Here is a 24,983-nt window from a genome sequence, read left to right as displayed (position 1 = left end):
GGTCGTCCAGGTTTGGTCGTACAGAGCGGGGCTCCGCAGAGCCTCATGGAGCTTCGACGAAAGGGTCGTGGCATTGGTGTGTCTGTACAGTGCCGGGCACTCCCACAGCATGTGGCCCGGGTATGTGCCACTGTTTTTTCTAAAGTAATTGACGACGTGTGCGACAAAATTGTGACATTATTGATGTCATGACCAGCGCGTTGTCTTTGAGAAAAACCACCTTACCCTCCGATATTAATTTTGGTCTACCCCAAGTTAAGGGGGTGATCATGAGAGTACCCAGGCGTAGACGGCTAGGCAGAGAGACACAGTGCAAAAAGTGCTTGCAGTGGCTTGTGCAAATAGTGAATTTTAGGTTCGAAGCTAACAGTGATTTTGGTTGAATATTTTTGAATCGAATACGAATAGTATATATTACACATTAAGAAAAATGAGCACATTTATCATGACCTAATTAACCTGCACAGTATATTTTGTTAAGTTGAAGTAGGGCCTCTGCAAATGCATTTTTTTTTTTTATCAGAGGAAGTTGAAACAACTTTGAGTAGTAGCAGGTTTTGACTTCTGGTAGGATGAAAGTAGGGGTAGGTGGGATGGAACCTGTGAAATATCTAACATTTCAAAATTAATTATACTTAGAGCATATAAGCTGCCATAATAAGGTCTTGATGGCCTATATGAGCTTAATAAAATGATAAATTGATTTGAAGGTAATATGCTCACTTAAACGAGCCCTGCAACACTTTTTTCAAGTAGCCTTGGAATCGATTTATTAAGAAGCTCATTGCCTTATGAATTCACCGCCGCAAAAATTTTAAGAATTTGTCCAGTATGAGTGAAGTTACAAAGATTCGCTGCACGCCGCAAGTGCATTCTCTCTTCTCGTATTGATGAAAGCGTTGAAAGCTAAGCAGGGAGGGATGGCACGAGAAAAGAAAATATGTCACACGCGCCTCCTGAGCTTGAGCACTTTTTTTTTTTTTTTTTTCGTCTGATACGCGGTTTTTCAGTGTGATCGCGCACGTATGCGTGGACAAGTGGCGGCCTCTCGCGGCAGCCCCAGTAACGACCGAGCATGCCATGCAGAAATCAACAAATTGCTGATACAATGGCTGTGACGACTTAAGTTTGAGCTTGTGGTGTCACTTGCCGAGAGAAAAGAGCATTATAATTTATTGTGAAATGCAGGCCGCAAGCTGCGTTACAATATTTGGCTAGCGTGTTCTTGGTAGCTTCAACGACCGATCGGCAGCATTTTCTGACCGTGCTCAAAAAATGTTGCAGGGCCCCTTTAAATTTGAAGGAGGGCTTCGTGGCAGAGCGCACTTACCTTGGTTAGGTGCTTTCTCGTCTTGGCACCCCTACACTGCAATGAAACCACCTTTACAGGTGGTTACATGTGGATCAATATACACCTATTTGTTCATTGCGAATACCTCAAAATTTTCAATGATTTAAATTTGAATCAAAGCGAATTCAAATACATTACTTTTCATTCAAATATTTGAAGCATTCGAATATTCGCCCATGCTTATGCAGTATGCAAATAAATGCTTCGCATTTAAGGTTCTAGTGCTTAGCACAGGCTGAGTCAACACCCTGATTGATTGATTGATATGTGGGGTTTAACGTCCCAAAACCACTATATGACTATGAGAGACGCCGTAGTGGAGGGCTCCGGAAATTTAGACCACCTGGGGTTCTTTAACGTGCACCCAAATCTGAGTACACGGGCCTACAACATTTCCGCCTCCATCGGAAATGCAGCCGCCGCAGCCGGGATTCGAACCCGCGCCCTGCGGGTCAGCAGCCGAGTACCTTAGCCACTAGACCACCGCGGCGGGGCTGAGTCAACACCCTACAGTGGTTATTGAAGATCTTTCAAAGGAGTTCCCATCGTGTCGCTTCAAATTTAAAGGGTACACTAGCTGCACAGGCAGTGGCAGAGCGCTCTAAAGCTATCATGTGCGTGCTTCACGGCTGTTCATGGTATGGTAGCAGTGAGCATCCCAGGCACAAGACTCGACTCAATGGCGAATTCACTGTTTATTCATGCTAGTCATGCCTGTTCGCATGGGAAGGGAAAAAAAACGAGGAAGAGTAAAGGTGGTTCTTGATCCCATTATACACAGTATAAGTATGGCCTGTGCCATACAAACAATACCCAACAACATGCATTTAGTCGCAGACAGTTTTTGGCCAGAGTTGCTTGAGTATGACTCGGTAGTCTTACTGTTTCCAATCGCTTTTCACTGAAGAAGTTCTTGAAGAAGTAATTGTCAAATGGCTATCTTCTCTCTCTGTGCAGATATGAAAGTGACAAGCGTTACAGGCGGCAGGTACGTGCACAGCAACTGTGGTCCGCCATCCTCGAGTCTCAGATTGAGACGGGCACACCATACATGCTGTACAAGGATGCCTGCAATCGCAAGTCTAATCAGAAAAACCTTGGCACCATCAAGTGCAGCAACCTGTGCACCGAAGTCGTGGAGTACACATCTCCGGACGAGGTACAATTTGTGTGCACTGCAGCTTCACCCAGCACGTGCATGACATCTAGTCCAAAGGGGGGAAAGGAAAGCTCTCGGGAAAGCTTGTGGCTGTCTGTTCTTACGTGAAAAGCACCTTTGGACAATTTACTGCATTTTTTATTTAAGTTTTTTAAAACATTTGAAAAGGGCTCAAGAAATTTAAAGGAGAATAGCATCTTCAATGTTTGTAGTTCTAGGGAAAACAACAACGTGGCATGAGGTTCTTTTAATTCTTTAATAAAAACATATTCTTTTGCATTTCCAAGCATACAAACGCTTCAATTTGCTAGCAAAGTATACTACACTCGGTGTCTGAAGATTTGGTTGGCAGCTGTAGTACCAATACAGGGGCCAGGGTCTATTACTGTTACATCTAATGCAATAAACCAGATCTGAACTTGAGTAGTGCCATACTGATTTTGAAAATGATTGTCAAGTGAGTAAGCAGTACAACTGCAGTGCAGTTTTGATAACCAAATGCACTGAAGCTTACTGTGCTTGCTTAAACTCGAGCTGAACTCGAATAAATTGCAGCTGTACTGGTGTTCAGCCTTAGAACAAAGTGTAACCATGCTCTTTTTTGCAGGTGGCTGTTTGCAATTTGGCATCAATTGCCTTGAACCGGTTTGTCAAGGATGGAAGCTTCGACTTTCAGAAGCTGCGAGAAGTCAGTCAGGTCATCACACGGAATCTCAATCGCATCATCGACGTGAACTTCTACCCGATTCCCGAGGTGAGATACTGGAGACCTTTGAGACAGTACTTGTATTGTTTAGCATTGCATTTTCGTTGGAATCCCGAAACAAGGCAATTTCATGGCATTGCTAGTGCTAACACGATGTTCATCTGCATTTTGATTCTCTCGCGCTTGAAGTGACAGTTACTTCCTGATGCCGAAGTACTTTCATTCTCCACCTTGCAAGTTAACGTGATAGAACATTCTAGTGCTTGTTCAAACACAGCATCATGAGATGGCATTCTGTCACCAGCTCTACTATTGATAATCGGTATATCTTGGTAAGCCGCTCTATCATTGCTTTCAGTGAGTGCTAATACTGCCTTGTAGTGCTATTTCTGAGGAGGGAAATGTTGTGGGGATAGGAACAGTAAGGCGGACATGAAGCAGACGCCACACAAGAGCACACATGTGTGTCGTTTGCACTCATTTGTATCCTCTACGCTTGTGTAGTATGCTGCATGTCCCATTTTTTGCACAGTTTCTTCCATTACGGTGTCGCCTATTTGTTAGTATCCTCTCATAAACTTTTTTACTTGCATTCTTTTTCCAAACTCAATGTGTAGGCTGAGAGATCCAATATGAGGCATCGTCCCATTGGCATTGGCGTCCAAGGCCTAGCGGATTGCTTCATCCTGCTTCGCTTGCCGTTCGACTCTGAGCCAGCAATGCTGCTGAACAGACAGATCTTTGAGACCATCTACTATGGAGCCCTTGAAGCAAGCTGCGAGCTTGCACAAAAGGATGGACCATACGAAACTTACAAAGGATCACCAGTGTCTGAAGGGGTACATTCTTTTGTACTGCTCTTTCATACCTGCCAACCCACCTGAATTGTCCGGGGGATTTCCAAGTTTTTATCAATCTCCCGTTTGTAGAATTGCTATCTCCAATCTCCTGAAAAGTGGCCACTACAGAGGTGTTCTTTTTCTTATTTTCTCTCTCTTTCAAACTGCAAGCGTATGTCGGCCTTTCCTGCTGCTATAGTTGTGATGCTGCTGAAAAGCACTCGCCTGCACTTCTTATTATAACCATAACGTGGGGTATTGCTAAGTATTTTCTAAGCACTTTAATACCGCGCATCTGGGTGAAGGCCGGTCGTGATATGTGCTGGCTACTGTACCGAAAGAAGGGAATGGAAAAGGTGCCGCAATTTTTGTGTCTTTCTGTTTTGGCTCCTACGTTTTATATTGTACACTGGGGCTATGCTGCGTGCCTAGGCATCAGTGGTGTTTGTTGCATGATCGTTGGGATCGCATGTTTCCCCGAGTTCAGTTGGAAGGTCGATGGCAGTTTCAGAAGCGACGAAGTACCTGTAAGTGTTTCTGGACTCGTACACAGCCAAGTTTTCTGCTTTGCGACTTCAGAGAAAGGTGACAAATACGGATTCTGTACCACGTGTGTCTATGATTTAAGCATTTCGCATGGCAGCAAACCCGACTGAAAGTTGCACATAGCTTCTCAAAAGCACCAGAACTATGTTCGTGCTGCAGAAGGGCAGGGCAACATCGGGAGTTTCTTCCAATAAAGCTGCAAAAACAATGCAATCTGTGCAGAATGCCTATTCACGGGAATTCTTGCGGAACGCAACTTGCCTCTAAGCGTTAGGGATCACGCAAGGTTGTTGTTTCAGAAAATTTTCCCAAAGCGCAAGGACGCGGAGCGTTGCGGGTGCAGACATACGAAAACAACTGCCATCGTCGGGGAAATGGCTGCAGATGCTGAAAACAATGGTGGAGGCTCTGAAATGCGCTGCTTTTCTAATCGCAATGGATGGAAGTAACAAGAGCTGCTTCTCTATTCAATTGTGGCGATGTAATATGTCGTGGAATTGCCAAACGTGAGAAGCCTACTTTGTCTGCTGGAAATTTATGGTGAGGCCACCGTCCAAAAAGATTGGATACATCATTCTGTATTTACTCAAATTGCATGGTGTGGTTGAGAATCGCATTGCATTTTTTGCCAATGTGATGCCTGGCAAAAAAAATAAAGGGGCAAAAATGGTTGGCTTAAAAATATCTTCTCTCTTCCTCCTTCTCCTTATTCTTCGCTTAGCAGTTGCTACTAAAACCCTGTTAGCATAACTAGGGTGTGTGACGCAATAATATTGCTGTGATAGAGTTTTGGCAGATTTAAGTTAAATATGAAGCAAGAAAAGGTAACATTATGTTGTGTCAATTCTCGCGCTAGTGTGGTTTGGCAAGCCTGCCTACAATTAAAGCTGTCAAAGCACAAAAATGTTGCTGCCGATTATGAACAAATCTTCAAAGTCTTAGAAGTTAAAACTTGGAATAATGCTAACAAAGAAACTTATTAAGGTTCTGTATACTGTAAAATAGGCAAAGGAATAAAAATCTTTAGCATTTAAGAGACCGGGAGATGTGTAGACTAGAGTGAATGGAAGTAACTGACCTTTCTGTTTAAATTGGTGGCCGCATCACGAAGTGCTTGAAAGGTTACAAACCATATTTCAGAGAGTAACCAAGTTGGTACAAAATTAGTGCAAAATATGGAGTAACTGGATTAGGGAAATGTAAGGCTTTGAAAGTAACTGGTGGGCACGGTTGCGCATGCTGGTGTCAATGGTGTTCTCATGTGTGGTGGCACATCTGGCATTCCTGCTCAGATTCTTCAGTACGACATGTGGAATGTGACGCCGACAGATCTGTGGGACTGGGCAGCCCTCAAGGAAAAGATTGCAAAGTGAGTGCTCGTACAACTTTGGTTATAGGGAATTCATGAGTGTCACAGCGTTGTATTAGTGTCTTAAACTGGGATGATTGGTACATAGTACTCAGTTTGAATGAAAAAACACTGCTAGAATGGGCGAACACATTTGATAACCAAACGCACCGAAACGGCAAACAGGGCACTGAGCATCAACTATATTTTATTGCATGTGTACATCAATATATAGAGGGAGAAACAATCACCATTTTCAAAGATACATGAACTCATTTTTGTGAAGCAAATATGCTAACACAGGTCTCCACTTTTTGCCTGAAAGATTTCACGTTGGCATTGCTCTGCATATGTGCCTAGTATTTCACAATCTTTAAAAACTGGCTCACAATCACGTGTATTCTTGTCTTGGTCCAGTTCTAGCGCTGTTTCTTTGTTCAAAATCGCAGTGTTGTCTTATGAACTTTTGTAAAATCGCTCAACAATGAAACTGCCTTTTGTACTCGTTCAGGCATGGTGTCAGAAACAGCCTACTCCTTGCCCCCATGCCCACGGCTTCCACGGCCCAGATTCTGGGAAACAACGAGTCGATAGAGGCCTATACAAGCAACATCTACACGCGGCGGGTTCTGTCTGGAGAGTTTCAAGTATGTGTGATAATTTAATTCGGAAGTATAGTCAAAATTGCATTTTGTCAGCTAACATCTGCTTCTCAGGACTTAAGGTTTGTGTCCCCCAGAGAATGCACTTATTTTACCTTGATTATGCAACCTGGCTACTCTAGATGCACTGAATTCTAAGAAATTGTCATCATTTGTTACGGAAAAAGAGTGCATGTGGCAGAGGAAGGCATTGCCTTCAGAATAAATTAGCCGTTTTTTGTGGAATCAGAAGTTATGACAATATTTTTATTGTATCTGAAACAACGAAGTCTCTCTTCGTTTCATTCTTGCACTGTTGTGAATTGTCAGTTTGTATTGTTCATTAATTTGAGATTTTAGGTTTTGTTCTCAGCTGCATTCTGGCGGAAGCAAAATGTTAAAGCTAGGCATGGGCAACTATTTGAACGAGTATCACAGTATTTGCATTTGCTTTGATACAAACATAAATTAGTTGAAATGAACAAAGAGACATTTATTGGACCGCATGTAACGCCTATGTAATAATGGTGATTTCGCTGCAGCGTGGGTAAAGGTGGTTTCAGTATCGTGGTTTCAGTTTATTGCCGATGGTTTCAGTGCCAGTGCAAAATTTGCACTCCCGCAACGCCACACTTCAAGGTTGCGCGTACATAATGACTTCAACTCGATTCTCTCGAGCCTATATAGCCTATATAAAAAGCTCATAAGCTTTTTATATAGGCTCAACTGTGCTAAGTATAGTAAATTAACAGTATAACATATTTACGGCATATATCTTGCACCCTATTGCTATTCAAATCCTTCTATTCAAAGTTGGTTTCCCTTCACTTTGAACCAAAAAGTTTACGTTTACACATGCCTTGTTCTGATTCTTAGAACTATTGTGCAAGTTAATTGGGTCATGACGAAAATGCTAATTTTTTTCATAAAACATGAAATGTACTATTATAAATATTCGATTTGAAATAGTTCAGCCAAATCACCATTCGCTTTGAATCTCAAATTTGCCCACCCCTAGCTACATCACTTCAGTACACACCTGAGGGCACTAAAAAGCTAGCTGGTTAAAGTTAATCTAGCTCCTGTTCTACCTGACCTATGGGGTGCAATCGATAAATCAGCCTTTTCTCATTCAAATTTTTCTTGTTAATGCTCACTGGTATTTTATATTAAAGGGGCATCTTGAAAGGGCATTGCATCTGTGTAATACTACATTTCATATGTGTGGAGGTGCAAAGTTGAGCCATTTCGTTTCAGCACTATGGGAGCTCATAGAACAAAGTGCTTGCTTTTTTTTTTCCACCCACAGGTTGTTAATCAGCACCTTCTCAAAGACCTCACAGACAGGGGCCTGTGGAATGAATCATTGAAGAATGACCTCATTGCCAACAATGGCTCTGTTCAGGTATGCATAAAGTGTTCTCACATTGTACAGTCAACTTTCAGAGGCTGTGTAAAGGAAAATTGGCTTTCTTTTTATTAATCCTATTGTTTATATTGCTAATTGTTCATTTGTTTATGTAGACAATCATTTATGCCGTGGCTTCATGCAGCACTGCAAAAAGCTGTCTTTCTAATCTCGTTTCTGAAGCCTGGCTCATGACTTGCATGATTTCTGTGCAGAACAGCCTGAACATGTGGAATAGCATACATATAGCAGTTAAAACAGCATACCTACCAAGTCTCGCGGAGTGTCCGGGAAACTCCCAGATTTCGACCGCGTCTTCTGTTTGTACGGTTGTCATGAAAATCTCTCCCAGAAATCGAAATTTCTGTGCGTGACCTGGCCGCATTGGCAGAAATGCAGGTCAATCCACTTTAGGCTTTTTGCGAAGCTACCACATTTTATTATGAACAAATTTAGGAGGCGTTCATCTAAACGTACAGTAAAATTTCAGTGATGCGAAGCCACGGCAGATACGAACTCGTGAAATTCACCAGCCAATTATGCCCCAATGTCCTTTTCGCCGAGTCACCTACGTCAGTGGAGCACCGAAGGGGTCGGAAATATGGGGGTTTTAATTCCCCCCACCAGAGGTTGACCCCTCCCCCTTAAGTTGTCGTTTCAATCCAAGAAGTGGCTTGAGGGTAGAATTGCCTGATTTATTTCATTATTTATGTCGTATTCACATATCTACTTCCATACTGAGAGCGGAAACCGCATGCTCTGTGGCTGGAGCCGTGTTCACTTCCAGTGAAGGAGCTTTGTACAAAAAAAAGGTGATTTCACGAGCCGTCAGTCTGACCGTTCTTACTTTATTCTTGGTGGAAGTCTAAGAGGGGCTGCGTACAATGACAATGCCCTGCGTGATTTGGCTTCGGTGCACAGTTCATGTCACTTCAAAATGTATTACATCAAGCAGCTCAATTAGCTGTGTATGCAATACTACTTACATGTGTGTTGCTGATGAGCAACATTGCTACATACATTTGTAATACTTGCGTCCATGTGCTTCGAGTTGTCGATGAATACACCCTCGCGCTGCCAAATGCTAGCTTCCTGGTCAGCTCAATTGGCAGAGCGACCGCCCCAGATAGGTGTTGGTCCTGGTTCGAACCACATACCAGGACGAATTTTTCAGCAACTAAGAGGCTTTGTTTCTGAGAAATCCATATAAATTTCCTTGTGGCTTCGTGCTACAAACAGGTGGTTGTCTTGTTTCCCTTTCATACATGTATGTTCAGAACAAGAGTTCGCAGTGTTGTTCACCGTTTATGACATTATCTGGTTCACACGGGCAAATCTACTGCACTGACTTCTATGCATGCAAATACCTGGTTCACTTGGATGCTCTTAATGCAATTAGAGACTATCTCAAGTGCTTACATACAACTAAATTATCGGCCTCACAAGGCTTGATTTAATGGCCCTAAGGGTGTAATGTGACGAAGCTGCAAAGTAAAAACATTACGCTCATGTTGCTTTAAATGTGCAACTTCAAATAAAAAGTCATGAAGGTAATTTTATAGAAATGATAGGCAAGTTCATTCAATGGCCTTACTCGCTATAGAAGTGAAACACGTGGCGCCCATTTCCAGTTTCGATGCCGGTGGCAGTTTCGTTACTCTTTATGCAATCTTTTACATTATAGTGAACATAAATTGTGTCCATCATGTAGCTTGTTTTCCTTTAACACTTTCCTGTCCGCGCCTATCCTCATCAACAGTATACTGCCGGGCTTCAATAAATATTTTCTCGCGTTCGGAGCGCTCTGGGACAACTAGCGTAATCCAGTGCATAAAAGGAGAACTCTTTCTCTAGTTTCGCTTTTGTGTTTTCTTTTTTGGCCGCATGAGGGATTTTCAAAGCGCCTTTTAGACGTCGCGCTAGATAAGCGCTTGTTGTTTCTGACATAGCGTCGACGTCGCACGTGACTGCCCCTCAGAAATGTAGAATTTCAACGGATTCTGGTGAATCTGCATGAGAATTTTGTCATGGTGGTAGCAGCGAAGGCTCGGAAAATGACTGATTCGTCAGACTTTTGCACGGACAGCGAAAGTGCGTCATGTAGCCCCGGACTGTCGATAGGTATCCGCCGGTTGGTTCGGTTTTCTACTCCGAACCATTTCATCGCCGCGATGATCAGATCTAAAGACACCCGGTGTATTCTAAAGGTCACAGTTCTTATCTGCAGGGTGTAAACGTCGTTTGGATGGGATCACCTATTGGCGGCGGCACAGAGAGTGGAGTTTTGCGCGAGAAGACGGCCGGGTGTTAACCTCTGCATTACGTTCAGCAGTGCCGCGCGGCGCTTCGTAAGAGCCACTATGGCTTACCTTTTTTTTTTGATAAAATTAACTTGTACAGATATAAAGTTCACATTTGTAGTAATGTTGTAGATAGTATTCTTCTTTAAAATGTATATTTGGAAATTTTTTTAGGTTGCGTTGTTGCAAAGCAGCATCCATGATTTTACGGCGTTTTCTCGTTTTTCATGCAAATATTTTCCTTGAATATTTTTCTACAAAAATTAAGAAAAGTTTGTTTGAAAATTATAAAGCACAATCCTTCTGCTTAAAATTGATCTATACATTATGATATAAAGCATGTAATGTACCAGTAAAAGAAATTTACTAAATCGCCCAAAAACTGTTTATTTTCCTGTGGACAGGAAAGTGTTAAATAGTCAATAAGCCAAAAAGGAAGCGATTACTTGGCACATACCGCCGTCGGATGCGTCCATCGATTAGTCATCACTGAGGATGCTTCAGTCGCCAAACTTGAGCACCCAAATGACATTGCGAATCAGTAAGTGTAGTTACGATGCAGTTGATCCGTAAGCTGGGATTATTACTACATGTGCGCTGCATTGAGCTGTATATACTTTTTATAATCAATACCGCAAAGCTTATAATAAATATTTACGGTGCACTTTCATATTTGTAGTCTGGCGAGGCTCAAGGGAAGTTAAATATATAGGATATTCTGTTTGCATTATCCGGAAAATTCTCAGTTGCAGTTCTTTAACTGCTAAAGTTTACAATGGGGCTTGTTTGTATTGCATTTACTAACTGCCGTATTTACTCGCATAATAGGCGCACTTTTTTTTCAGAAAATCCAGCTCGAAGTTAGGGGTGTGCCAATTACGCGGGGTAAAATTTTCGAAAATTTTTTCAACTCGGTTCTCGCGCTTTAAATCTGCACACTTGTCAAGTAAAAGGCGACTTTATCGTTTACCAATTAATTCAGCATAAAACAAACATACCTGCATACCTTTTAATGAACAAGCGAGAGCCATCAACTGCACACACACACGTAAATTTTATTTACACAAAAGTCGTAGCTGTTCCTCCTTTTCCCTATTCGGAGTCCGAGTCGGAGATCACACATTCATCCTCGCCGAGCGGGGATTCGTTTTCAGTGTCCGAATCATCCGCACCCCACGACATGTCATCCTCACTCGCATCCAGTGCGTTCGAGATACCCGTCTTCTTGAAGCTTTTCCTGGCGACTTCGTCGGAGATCGCCTGCCACGCTTCCACGATCCAAGCGCACAGCATTTCCACAGGCGGCCTCTTAATCTTACCACCTGGAGTCAGCTGATGTTGTCCTCCAGCCATCCAGGTGGTGTACAGCCTTCGAACATTGTCCTTGAAAGGTTTATTCAAGGACACGTCCAAAGGCTGCAGTATCGATGTGAGGCCGCCCGGAATCACTGCCAGATCTGTGCGCAGCTCCTTTAGCTCATCTCGTACGCGGTCTACTAGGTGCCCACGAAAACTGTCCAGGACAAGCATGGACGGCAACAACAGACCACCCGGCCGCCGACCCCAGACTGTTTTCACCCAATCCACCATGAGTTCCGCGCTCATCCAGCCTTTTTCCTGGACTATGACGTAGATGCCTTGAGGGAATTTTGCCTTTGGGAGCATCTTACGTTTAAAAATAACGTAAGGCGGTAGCTTACGCCCATCCGCTGTCACCGCCAGCATTACGGTGCATCGTTGTTTATCAGCGCCAGACGTTCTGACGATGACGCTCCGTGCACCTTTCTCCTCCACTGTCGTGTTCCACGGCATATCAAAGCAAAGGGGGTTCTGATCAGCGTTGCCGATCGGGGACAAAACGAAGTCTTTCTGCTGTCGGAGCTTTATAACAAAACTGTGGAAGTCCACCACTTTGTCCTCATATGCTGCGGGCAAGCGCTGGCACAAGGGGGTCCGCCTTCGCAGTGCGAGGCCATGGCGCCGCATGAAACGAGTTGTCCATCCGGAGCTGGCTTTGAACTCTTTTGCTTCGATGCCCTGCGCTCGGGCTATTCTGCACACCTCAGTCTGCACAATATCCAACGACACAGCACAGCCGTCTTGTCGTAGCTCCAGTATATGCCGGACCAGTTGCTCTTCGACGTTCGGATGCCTGCCGGTCTTGGCACGGCGGAAAGCCCGTCGTGTCTTCTTCGTCGCCTTAAGTTTTTCTTCTTGGTCCCTCCAGTACCGAATACTGGTTTCTCCAATGCCGAAATGCCTGCTTGCAGCCCGGTTGCCGTGCTCCAGCGCGTACTGCACTGCCTTCAGTTTAAACCCAGCCGTGTAGCTCGCGTACTTCCCCATGGTGGAACCAAAGTTCAATACATGACCACAACATACGCACACCGCTTGCAAAATGGCGTTTCTTTCTTTTTCTTTCTTTTTCTCTTTTTTTTCTTTCCTTTTCTCTTGGAGGTCACGTTGTACACGTGACCTCCAAAAAGCGCGGCGATTTGGGGGGTATCAGTAATTGATGGAACAGCCGTTTTTTTTTTCTCGCTCATGGACGCTTTTTTTTTTTTTTTCAAGATTTATTTCGACAAACACGTTGGTTAGGTCGTTGCACTTCGAATTTTTTTTATTTGCTCGTCGATTTGCCTTCTTTTTTTCTTCAGGGTTCGGGGACCGCGTTCCAACTGTACCGCTGGGGGGTAGAATCGTTTCTGATCACGGCCAAGTTCGGGGTGCGCCTATTATGCGCGGAATTAAAAAAACATCGAATTTTCCGCGACCAAACTAGGGGTGCGCCTATTATGCGAGTGCGCCCATTATGCAAGTAAATACGGTACTCAGGTAAAAAGACAAAATTTACAATCATTGGCACACAAGAAAGGCACACTGCACCAGGTGTTGCCGTGTGTCTTTGTTGCATTTCTTTTGTTCGCTCTACCATAGTAGTCATATTCCTTTTAAACAGCAATGTATGACTGCAAGCCAGCCGACACGCCAGCACCAGAATCACTAAACTTAGCTGAAAAGCTAGAAAAAATAAGTATTTGTTGGACATCTCTGTTGAGAACTATGTTACGCCTTGTTTTATTCGATTTCCCGTTTGTTTTCTACATGCACTGATTTATCGAACTGTTTCTTGGCCTATTCAAGGTCTCCCGGTAAAACCGTCTAAAGATTGCTGTCATCGTCATCTCGTTATATCTAATCATAATAATAGTAATGATGATAATAATCATATTTATTATTATTAATATTGCAGGTATTATAATCTATAATAATTATTTAGTATGGTGGTGCTTTAGTTTCATCTGAAGTTTCAACACCCCCTCCCCAGAGAGAAATCCTGGGTGCGCTAATGGTTACGAGCATTTTTCCCAATCACGGCAAGTGATATGAGCTTTTGTATCGAAACCGACGAACGAAGGCCGAGAGCAGCATGCTCAAAGCTTTGGAAGTACGTGTGCGACCAGCACACGCATTGTAGTTGCTACAACTGCTGTGGACGAAATCGCGGTCGTTCTTGAAACGATCACATATGGCTGTTACTGGCAGAACTCTGAAAGTCTGCATGCGTATTATGACGCCTGACCAGTCAAAGCAACGCTGCTTTCCGCAAACTCTGTGGACAAAACTGCGCAGATGCTATCATGAATAGCATAAAACGACTTAGTTTTGAAGGCACGTGCGCTGCCAGTGCTCACGGATGGAAAATGAAACTACCATTTGCTGCGATCCCGGTGACACCATGGCGATCTACGAGCTCCGAGGGCATGCGGCTAATGCAGGAATAGATTAAAAGCAATAAAGTCGAAGAAAGTCTACAAACGTTTTGGCATTCCTGTACAAGGAATCTAGTAGAGAGCAAAGCTTTGACCCATGCTTTCGCAGCAGCCAGCTGCGCCGTCTCGTCCGTTCATGCGTGTCCCAAGAAGACATACGCAAGTTGTTTTGACGGAAATACGTACCTAGAATTTGCTGGTTGTTTTGATGACGCAAAATTTTGGGAGTATTTGCACTCCCCCTTGAGACTTTCACCTTAGTTGGAAACCTCGTGTGTTCGGCCACTCCAAGCCTATGTTTGTGTTTGGACCATTCCTTCCCCCATCTCCCACTTGTTTTTCGTTGTTTTTTTTTTGTGTGTGTAAAAAAATGAGTGTGGAGATAATCTAGCCGCTCCCCCGCCCCATTGCAGAAATCTCCCGTATTCAGAATCCGTGAACTTGGCAAGTATGAATACGGTAGAGCACATTGCTGATGTACAGTGGTGTCTGTGTATGTAATGCATAAATCAGTCATTGTTTGGGGTCATTGCATAAGTGAACACATTTTTCAAGCTGTTATTTCATAAATTTGGCATATTTCATAAATTTGGGCATATTATTGCATAGCTTCTATTTATCTGGCATTTTTCTAACCTAGGCAAACTACTGGGTCACTGTTAGCATTAGCTAAAGCATGCTGCAACACAAAAGCTGCTTTCAAAGAATCCTAATTGGATCTGTGATGATTTGCAGTGAAGGAATGGCTTCTGTGTGTACTTAAAAGGGCGCTGCGTCGGTCCCTCAGATAATCATCCAATGGCTTCATTAAGAGTATTGCCTCGTGTATCGACTGCCGAAAATTTTTATAACCGTCATATATGAGAGGAGTTACAGGGATTTGTCTCTCACTTCAGGCGCTCTCTTCTTTCGAACTGGAGAGCACGTTGAAAGCTACGCATCAAAGGAGATGACAAAGAAGCAAGATGATGTGTTGATTGTCATTGTGTGTCATGACTTCAAGCTTTTTTTTTCTGTAATCTTCGATTACGTGGCTCATTTTCAGTGTGACCACGAGTGCACTTACAGGCACCTTGCAGTGGTCATAGTAATCATGCAGCTCATTATGTTCCAATCAGTCAACGGCTTTGAACTTTGGATTTATGGCATCATTTGTCTAGACGAGTGTGCTTTCCCACTTTGAAAATGTTTCAGGCCACATGCTGCGCTGTAATGTTTGCCTCGACTATCGATTGGCAACGTTTTCTGAACATGCTGAAAGTTGCGGGGCCCCTTTGAGCACAGACTAAATTTGCAGCATTGGTCCCGATGGCTCGAATATACTGTAAGGTTGGCTAGGTGTTGACGCGTGCAGGACATCTCCCTTTAGTGCACTAAACAACAACTTTGGCTTTATCACTTCCTCCCAGGACTTGGACATCCCTGAAGACCTGAAGGCCCTTTACCGCACTGTGTGGGAAATTCCGCAAAAGAATGTCCTGCGAATGGCCGCAGACCGTGGAGCATATATTGACCAAAGCCAGTCACTTAACGTTCACATAGCCCAGCCCAACTATGCCAAGCTGACAAGCATGCACTTCTATGGCTGGAAACTGGTAAGAGTGTCACCATCTGGTAACACGCGTTTATTGCGGCATAATGTCATTGTTCATCTGCTGAAATTCTGAAATTGGTGACAACCATCACTGACGTTAGCCAACAGTATCTGTCTATAGCAGCAGTGCTCCTTGTCTGATCTGCCTGAAACTAATCTCAGCAGTCTTATTTTCATATTCAACATCTGTATAGGTTTTGAAATGACCGTGAAACGGAACGCGAATCTGCATGTTTGGCAGGTATCTTCTGCCACAAGAATGGCAACACTAGTAGGCTTGTGCAAATATTTGAACGAATATTTCTGTATTCAAACTTCCTTTGATTCGAAAAATATTCGAAAATTTTGGACAGGCCATCACTGGCATTCTAACAGAGTGTGAAGTCCTGCTCCTATTCAAAGTTGTTTTCACTTCTTCTGAACCAAAAAGAATGGCATTTGCACAGGCCTTGTTTCAGTTTTTAGAAAAATATTGTGCAGATCAGTTGAGTCTTGAAAAATATGTGCATTTTCATTTATATTTTGTCATATATGTACTCTTCGAATTTGATTAGAAATTATTCGACAGAAATCACGATTCGCACAAGCCTAAACATTAGTGCTCATGCATGTTCTGCTGTTGTAGAACATGGTCGCTGTGAAAGATTTAAATTGTTGAGAAGGGAAAATGCAGTTGTATCGAAAAATTTTGTTTAGAACAGTGTCCTTTGCCTGCTTCATCCTAATCGAACATTACACACTAAAAAATTCTGTTAACAAAGGTTGTGTGCTCGAGCTGACATTGCCACAAGTGTACTTGTCTTGTGCTAGGATAGAGCTGAATTTCATACTTGCCTTGAAGAAAACGAGTGCGCTTGTTAAAACTTCAACGCGAGCACACAACCAGTAAACAAATTTTTTTCATCTAAAGCTTCCGTTTTCCTCTTCCCGCCGTCTTATGGGGAAATACTGTAAGGACTGCAAGATGGAAACATAGCGCTGAGATCCTCTTCCCGCCGTTTTCCTCTTCCCGCCGTCTTATGGGGAAATACTGTAAGGACTGTAAGATGGAAACATAGCGTTGAGATGGCAGATGAATCTTGCTAGTCTTAGCTCCCCGAGCATCCCTTTTCTAGCAAATTAAGGTTTTTTGTGTTTCTGTTTGTTTTTTTCCCTCTCTCGAAAATTTCCGTCCAAATTGCAGGGCCTGAAGACTGGCATGTACTACTTGAGGACAAAACCAGCAGCCAATGCAATCCAATTCACAGTAGACAAGACTGCACTCAAGAAGAAGCAACTGGATGGCATCGCCTGCTCACTGAAAAACAAGGACGAGTGCCTCATGTGCAGTGCATGATATCTTTGAGGTTCCAGACTACCTTTTACCATGCAACTTTTTTTAATTGCATTGGAACATATTGTAATGCATGAATCCATTTCACACATCTCGACATTTGGCAGGTGCCTGCCAAGTAACGGTTTGTTCATTTAGCCAGGTTCCTTCTCTAATTGTTTATTTTGTGTAGTGTGTCCTGTACACATGGTCTTGGTGTGTTGCTTTCTATGTGAACATATTTTGTTAAATTTTTACCAAACAGCCGGCAAGTCATCGCTGAGCATTTTCTCGTTTTTGCATCATGAGCGAAGTTTTTTTGGGCATTTTGTGTCATATTTTAATTCTTCACGTGACGTCTTCATAGACATCCTGATTTTGTGATATGTTATCCAATGAATAATGCATTTATGTTGCAAGTCGACATAGGCATTTTACTTGAGCCAAGTTTAGTTTTCTTTTTGTTGCTTTACATTTTACACACAATGCAAGAAAAAAGAATTTTTTTAAAAAGCAAGCCTTTTGAAAGCTGCAGTTCACTGTTCATGCCTTTTAAGTGTTCACAGCAACATTGTTCATGAACATATCACTGCCCATGCGTCTTGTGACTGAGCTTTGTTGTGCATTTAAGTATGTCTTTTACACTTGCATTCGATTTCATTATGCACCATATACCATTTACAGGTATTTTACTTGCTTACTTTTACAATCTTTCACTTTTTGTCGATCGAGCAGTAAATAGATTTTCCCAAACCCGTGTGTCAAGACCTCTTTATTTACACAGTTGTCATAACGCTGTGAAGCTCTTGCATTGTTGATGCAAATTTCTGGAATAGAATGAATGCAAAGTATTTGATAAAGAAAAAAAACATTTCAAGCTGATGCACTGCTTGTACCTGGAATTCTGGGACTGTAAGTTCAATAGTGTGACGAGATCGGTGGCTGGCGGAATCTTCCACTGTCAGTTCAAGCATGACAAAAGGAGAATTCAGGTTCTTGCAAAGATCAGACATGGCTGCAACGCCTATCTTCCATTCGACATTCACCAGCTGAAGTAGGCAAAAGAAGAAAGAAAGAATGCTTAACAGATGGCTTTTAGAATTGCCATCTGCCTTTGTTTACCTTCCCCAAAGGTCCAGCTGGCTTTCCCACCTGCAAAGTAATATGAAATCATTGTTTGCCAAGAGTAAAACTCGATCGTACAAAAGCGGTCGCACAATAAAGAACTTCAAGTATGCTACTGTTCGCAAAAATGTCAACAAGACTTTAGCCACACAAATTACGTTTCTGACATTGTGGTTCGAATGAGCCATCCAGGAATTGTCAGAAGTGCCTAGAAGAATGTAAAATGAAAACTGCACCAAATTGCTGCACAGGCTCCTTCATTTGGAGTAACAGAAAACAGCTTTAAATATCGCTAGAATTGCTTACCAGAAAGCAGGCCAATTATTTGCAAAAATGCAATGCTGTGAAAGGAGACGGTAGAGAAATCTGCAACAGGCATTTGCTTTCTGCAGCGAGTCTGCCTTGGCTGCGAACGTACTCGCGTATTGTAGGCGCGAGAAACATTCTAGGTCAACTGAACCAAACAAAACATTATCGCTCCTTCTGATTGGCTGATGCAGCAACCGCCTAGCCCGCAAGAAAAATACGCAGAGTACAATGGAATCTTCGACAAATCGCACTGGTGCGATTTCCAACGGTAATTGTGGGGGTTCTTACGTTCCAAATCCACGACACCATTATAGACGCCGTGGTGGAAGGTTCTGGAAATGTAGACTGCCTTAAGTTCAACGTGCAGCTAAATTTAAGCACACGGCCGTCGAGCATTTTGTTTCCATCGAATTCGTGCTATCTGTCGAAGATGTCAAAGGCAAAACACTAGTTTCCGGTTGCCCACGTGATAACGAAATGTAAGTAGACTCGTACGTTCGATGATGCCATCGCCTTCAACAGCGCCATAACTTCGGCGTCCAAGTGCAGGTCTTCAAGTAGGGACGTCGCGGGCGCCTCTTTCAGAAACCGCAATGACCTATGCATATGTAACAAATAAAGAACACAGTCGGCAACGCACGGCGCCAATATGTGGCACTTCGTCACTCACGAAACCAAACACCTGGAGGCCTCGTACGCAGCGTTCAGGTCCTCTGGAGACATACGGCAGGTCCTTGCTTTCTGCAAAGACACATTTCGTCGAATTGGGCAGGTGTTGCACAGCGGAGGGTCATTTATTTACCTCCTCGAGGGTAAGCGCTGAATCGAACTGAAAACACGTCTCGATCTGAAATGCAAACAGCGCGCTTTGGCTATTGCTAAAGTGACAGACGTAATCGCAACATTACCAGCGCTTTCTGTACTTCGACCGGGTGTTTTCTGATCACTTCGGCGGCCGCCGCTATACCTGGGAAAGAGTGTCATCGAAAACAAATTTTCAGGTAAGCCACGCCCACCGCCGCTCGCAGTACAGCTCCACGAGATTCAGCCGTTGTGCTATGGTGGCTAGTTGTGCCGCTGAAGTAGGCGAACCTTGAACCTTCAAATGTGCCTCTATAGCCTTTATATAACTGTAAGACGGTTGAGGGAGTTACCTTTTGCGGCTTTAGCCATATCTGTCGCCTAACAATTTGATTATTCCGACCAAAGTTGTTCAAACTAGTTGAAGCAAGTACAAACATGGAATCGTGGATGAAAGCAGAGTCCTGATGAAAGTAAACAAGAAGTGACGTCACCGCACTTCAAGCCATAAGTTTGCGAACGCCCCCAGCACAAAACACCAACACCTAAATGAATTTGATCAAATATACGATGGTAACTTTGTCTGTTGCATAGCTGGAATACAATTCTTGACAAACTCTCGAGCTAAGTTGAGCGTCCGGCGGGGGAATTTGAATCGAGTAATGCTTGGCCTCTGTGACTAAAAGGTGCAAGCGGTATCACGGAGGCCACGTGCAGTTGTGGTAGTGGCATTGGGAGCCGCTGGCTTGCTCGCAAGCTTGCGGATCGAAAGCTGAAACTATGGTGGCTAGAATTGGGCCACCATAGCTGAAACCATGACCTACTACACTCCTGACCTGCCCAGAGAGCACCTCTTCCAGCGCCCACGTTCTAGTTCATACCTTCTGCCGCTAGGGCCGTCACCTACGAGCGGCGTGGCGCTAGGCAGCACCTGTTCGCTGTCGTCTGCTTCAGCCATCGCTGTGGCAGTGCAAATCGTTCTTATTGTGCATGAATTGTGTATGAATGTGTAAAATATGGCAAATAAAGTGATATGATTCCTCGTCAGAGTTGGCTGCATTCGTGTGGACGTTTGAAGCAGAAATAGAACCGTAAAAAAAGCACACAAAGGGTCACAGTGGCAAGCAGACGGGAACTTTTCTACAAATGAAGGAAAATTTATTATGAAAATATTTCTTGAATGAAAACGTAGTCCAACGAGATAAAAAAACTATTGTTAGGCATTCATTGTTCACACTGAATCACGATGGTTCCAGACGATACGCATACACAAATTGCAGAAGATACGCAGAAACACAGTAGGTCGTGTGCAGAAACTTGCAGACGGCAGATAGCTGCAGTAGTCAGCTCTAATAGTGGCCGCGTGCAGTTTTTTTTTTTTAGATGAGCTGACACCTCAAATGTAAGTATGGTGTATTGCTGCGTGCCATATTGCAAATCGGAACAAGGCAAACAAAGTAAAGTAAGTTTTCACGAGTTTCCTGCCACAGACATACGGGAAGAATGGATCGAGGCAATTGGAAGAAAAGGTGAGTCTTGTGTTTTTGAGAGTCGTTTCAATTCAGAACGAGTTGCAAGCTAGCAAGAAGCACCAGGGTGCTTTAGTAAACTTTATTTCCGTGTGTTATGCTAATTCACTGAGCTAAAAAACATGAAAGCTTTTTTAAAGTACCGCGGCTAATATGGCAGGCTCCACAAATAGTGCCAAGAAATTTAAATATAGCACACAAGAAAAAAGTAAATATACGAAATCTGTAAATTATGTAAAAATGCGTAGCGGTGGGTTGCGAGGGGTTCGAGCACCCTTCCCGAAGGCTGCCTCAACAAATGCCGCCGAAATCCATAAAAAAATTAATGATATGAAATATTTACGTGCTGCCTCCACAGTTTGTCTCTCTGTGTGTGTGTGTGTGTGTGTGTGTGTGTGTGTGTGTGTGTGTGTGTGTGTGTGTGTGTGTGTGTGTGTGTGTGTGTGTGTGTGTGTGTGTGTGTGTGTGTGTGTGTGTGTGTGTGTGTGTGTGTGTGTGTGTGTGTGTGTGTGTGTTTAGCGATGGACAACTCTTGAACACTGGGTGTCACTGAAGTTAGCGACCGAATTTGGTCAAATGTATTTCTCATCTCAAACTTCTATCTTCCCATACAGCTTTGTTCGTTTCTGTATAAGCTTACTTAAGGTAATTAGAAACGTTACGCCGGTAACGAAATGTGGCGATTAACTGTTCACTCTATATAGGGCTGGCAGGCGGTCGGGTATAATGACATAATTGAAGTCCTTCGTGCAATGAGCCCATCGGCTCTGTGAGGGTTAAGAGACCCAGCCGGTGAAACCGAAATGAGGAACCTGGAATAATCAGCGACAGATACTCTATTTATGTGCGTGCTGCATCTGAGATTACATCATGCATGACAAAGATTCGTTTTGGAGAATGCAAAAGAACAAAAACCACTGAAGTCATCGTCGTCAACGGCGGAGTCATTGTACAGGTTAGAGGTTTGCGCTCTAAACCAAGACCAAGGCGCTCAAGTGCGCCTCGGTTTCGGCTCTGTCGTATTGGGTCGCGCTTCGTTACTGAGCAGCCATTAGGAAATTCAGCTTTGTTATGAAACCTTGTATAGCCAATGAGCTCTTCGAATAAAGGGCTTCAAGTATGCCACTGGACTCGACCACGTACCATCACTAAACATCAATCGACGAATGTAGTCATCTAAAAAGACATTTACAAAGGCTGCGAGAAAATATGAAAATGCACTAAATGGGTATACAGGTACTTCCCCAGAATAAAATCGTGGCTATGCTTTTTCTTAACCTCCCCATTTGGCTTGTTACATTTTGGAAAAATTAATTACAAAAAAGGTGTTATGGACTGTTATTTTGCAATCTTGCTAGCCATGCGTATACGCCTTTACCTTTGATGAAGGTTCAGGAAAGCATCGCTGGGAGCCCAGCGACCGGTCGAAGGTATGCAGCCTGCATTTTACCGCTGAAGATTACAGAACAGTGACGAAAAGGAAGATGTTGAAGCCCACAGCCGTGCCTTCCTTATTTCCCGCTTCTCCTGATCCACGTGGGCAAGATCCAATGCCGCGGAAAAAGCGGCTAAAACGAACGCAGGGGGAAACAACGCTGGCACCCATACAAGTAAAAATACTGTAAGTAAAACTTGAAGTCTAACACAACAACGGATAAGAATAATGTTAGCAGTATTCCCTTATGCGTTTAGCGGGACAATATATCTGTCATGCTTCGCTATTTTTTCGGCTTAACAGGGGAACGTCCAACGCAGATTCTTCTCAAGAAGAGCGAGCATCAGCGGAGCCTGGGGAAGTATATAGTTCTGAAAACCCAATTGAAACTGCACAAGAGGCCGAGTGGTTGCATTTTCCATCAAGTCAGGACAACATGGAGGACTGTAGTTCAGTTATACAAGGGGAACACCAGAAGAGGCCAGTGCGGCGCTCCATGACGTCGCAAACGTCGATCGGTTTGAAGAAGATGCGCTCCCTGGTCGCGGCAACTAAGACGTTGCGGCGGAAGTGCAGCAGGCTGAAAGAAATGAACAGTAATTTGCATTCACAGCTAGAGAAGCTAAAGAAAGATTTTTTCGAGATGAAAGCCCTCGCCGAGGCGAATGGCGCTCTAACGCTGCAGGTACGCAGTTACGTCAGTGGACGAATGTTATATTAATCCTTTTATATTCGCACTTAATTTTAAATGACTCTGAACATAATAACAATTTAGGAGTAAGTCAATTCTATCAACATCACCCGTACTACGAGAGGACGTCCGGTGAGCGAAGGAATTCTCGAAACTATAAGAGATTGTAAAGGTGGCGATGCTACCCTTAAGTTCTCGCGCATCGGCTAGCAGTGACGTCATACTTTGACGGCCTCAGGTAATGTCTAAGACTGCTGTGTTAGTAGATGCAAGGTCTGAAGTAGCAAGTTTCAAAGAAATGTTCTCAGCCAATGCGGCCAAGTACACAAGGAGCGACGCAACATAAAGCGACGTGCACGTGTCGAAGATTGTTCGCCAAACTCAGAACATTAAACCTAGTCTTAATTTTTTCTGTTCTAATAGTCGTATGATCGGAACAGGAACGATAGAGAATTATCAGGTACTCATTTATCAGTCTATTAACTTAGTGTCCCTATACTTTTTTGTAAGAAACGTCAGAAAGGGGAGGATGGAAGCTTGCAGTAAAAAACCTGTGAACAGGGGTTGTTCCCATTCTTTAATCGCTGTTTACACACACACAAACACTGAAAATAATCATGAACCAACTCGCTTAATCAGTAGTTTTAGCAAAGTTGTTTCGAGCCGGCGTTTCGACAAGCAGGCTTGTTTTCTGAAAGACTGAAATACAATTATAGCCTTAAGGATGACAAGTCCGCTGTCATGATGTCTGCTCGAGAGAAACTCTGTTTATAGATTTTCTTCTTCATATAAATTTACGTGACATTTTAGTGTACGCCGATGCTGGCAATCTTTCTGGTCATACGAAGGTGTAGGCCTGACATAAGGACACGGAATAAAAGAAGGTTGGTGGGTAAGCGCGCACATGAGCAAGTGTTTAAGATACGAAGGTCGGTGTGTACCCCCTTGCGTGATTGGCGCACCCCGAGTTTATTCCTTTATCCTGCGAACAACGAGTTCAAATTTCTGTCGTCGCAAACAATTAAGGACATTGGACTGACAACTGGAAAGACAGTAATTTGCAAGCTGTGTTGTGTTGGTGCTATGGGCCGATCGGTTTATGCTCGTACAGGAAGCCACGCTTGACGCACATGTGATGTCTGCCTTATAAACTTGAGCGAGCAGCATTGCATTCAAAAAGGAAGGAATGGTTTGGAAAGTGTAAGTGAACAGTTTCCGCTAGTCCGTATGTGTGAGTCGGTGGCCGGTTACTGAACATGACGCAAGTCTGAAGTTGCGCAATTCATTAATGTAGCATAGCTGCAATTGAATGTCCACGTGGTGACATGAAACATCTATTATTGTCTTAAGAGTAAACGCATATCTTTTCTCGCGATTATGAATTGTTGAATAAGGAATGATGCCAAATGCAAGGTTTCGACAATCAGGTGCACTATTCTTTGTCAGGACAGCAACAGCCTCCTTTAGTAGCGTGTGTGTGAACGTTTGCTCACTCTCCCACAACATCTAAACTTGTCTTGACAAGGGCAAGTCCAGTACGTAAATGTCGAATTGTTGGATGCGCCGGCATTCCCTGCTCTACGATGTTTCAGCGGGTCAAGCTTCCATTCTCCCCTGCACTTCCGCTTTCTTGCAGTATGTTATCTTGCGCGTGATTTACGCATTTCAACTGCCCTTTCATCATCAGGAAATGCTGGACGAGAACGACAAGAAGGCTGAATTTTTGAAGGAGCAATTGCAATGCCTGCGTGAGAAAAATCACCGTTGGAAAGAGGTGACCATCAGGCAGGCCATAATGTGGCAAGCTAAATCACCCTGCGGGTACGAAATGTTGCGGAGGTCTGGGTGCCTCACCCTTCCAAGTCGCATGACACTGAAGCGTTACATTGGCTACTGTACTGGAGCAGTTGTTTCGTCGCTAATGAAGCAAAGGCTGCACACGGAAAGCACACACTTGTCCGAACGGGTACGTTACTTCGATCAGAATTATTTACAATATGCACGCGAATAACGAAGGAAGCAGCGCACGCGGCAGTGTTTGACTGATCAAAATACATGCTAGTATAGCCGAATGAAAAGTGATTTAAAGTGAATAAACAGGGACCAGACCTGTGGC

General features: G+C 43.6%; 2 protein-coding genes across 2 annotated transcripts in view; one reads left to right on the top strand and one right to left on the bottom strand.

Moving 5' to 3' along the window:
- The window catches only part of RnrL (Ribonucleoside diphosphate reductase large subunit), a 28,690-nt gene extending 11,178 nt beyond the window's left edge, over nt 1–17,512 (top strand). Inside the window, exons 11-18 of the mRNA XM_037430081.2 lie at nt 2,309–2,510; nt 3,118–3,264; nt 3,834–4,055; nt 5,894–5,970; nt 6,461–6,596; nt 7,900–7,995; nt 15,481–15,666; nt 16,849–17,512. Coding sequence (XP_037285978.2) covers nt 2,309–2,510; nt 3,118–3,264; nt 3,834–4,055; nt 5,894–5,970; nt 6,461–6,596; nt 7,900–7,995; nt 15,481–15,666; nt 16,849–17,001 — 1,219 coding nt within the window. The 3' untranslated portion in view covers nt 17,002–17,512. The remainder of the gene's footprint in view (nt 1–2,308; nt 2,511–3,117; nt 3,265–3,833; nt 4,056–5,893; nt 5,971–6,460; nt 6,597–7,899; nt 7,996–15,480; nt 15,667–16,848) is intronic.
- A 222-nt stretch (nt 17,513–17,734) lies between these two features.
- Nucleotides 17,735–19,702, bottom strand: LOC119179003 (uncharacterized). The gene is made up of 8 exons (XM_037430088.2): nt 19,566–19,702; nt 19,320–19,378; nt 19,214–19,258; nt 19,082–19,152; nt 18,907–19,009; nt 18,100–18,129; nt 17,874–18,026; nt 17,735–17,804 (listed from the first exon to the last, which is right to left on the bottom strand). Exons 1-8 carry the CDS (start codon nt 19,582–19,584, stop codon nt 17,754–17,756), a joined length of 531 nt encoding a protein of 176 aa, XP_037285985.2. The 5' UTR covers nt 19,585–19,702; the 3' UTR covers nt 17,735–17,753.
- Nucleotides 19,703–24,983: the final 5,281 nt, after the last annotated feature.

Source organism: Rhipicephalus microplus, chromosome 2, assembly GCF_043290135.1.
Source record: "Rhipicephalus microplus isolate Deutch F79 chromosome 2, USDA_Rmic, whole genome shotgun sequence".
NCBI lineage: Eukaryota > Metazoa > Arthropoda > Arachnida > Ixodida > Ixodidae > Rhipicephalus > Rhipicephalus microplus.
This window is presented reverse-complemented; position numbering and strand designations above follow the sequence as displayed.

Bases quoted from the DNA above. Each gene is read 5' to 3' on its own strand.
- LOC119179003 (XM_037430088.2), bottom strand. The intron at 19,010-19,081 runs GTGAGTGACGAA...ACATATGCATAG, and splicing joins GCCTCCAGGTGTTTGGTTTC to GTCATTGCGGTTTCTGAAAG. The intron at 17,805-17,873 runs GTACAAGCAGTG...ATTCTATTCCAG, and splicing joins TTACAGTCCCAGAATTCCAG to AAATTTGCATCAACAATGCA.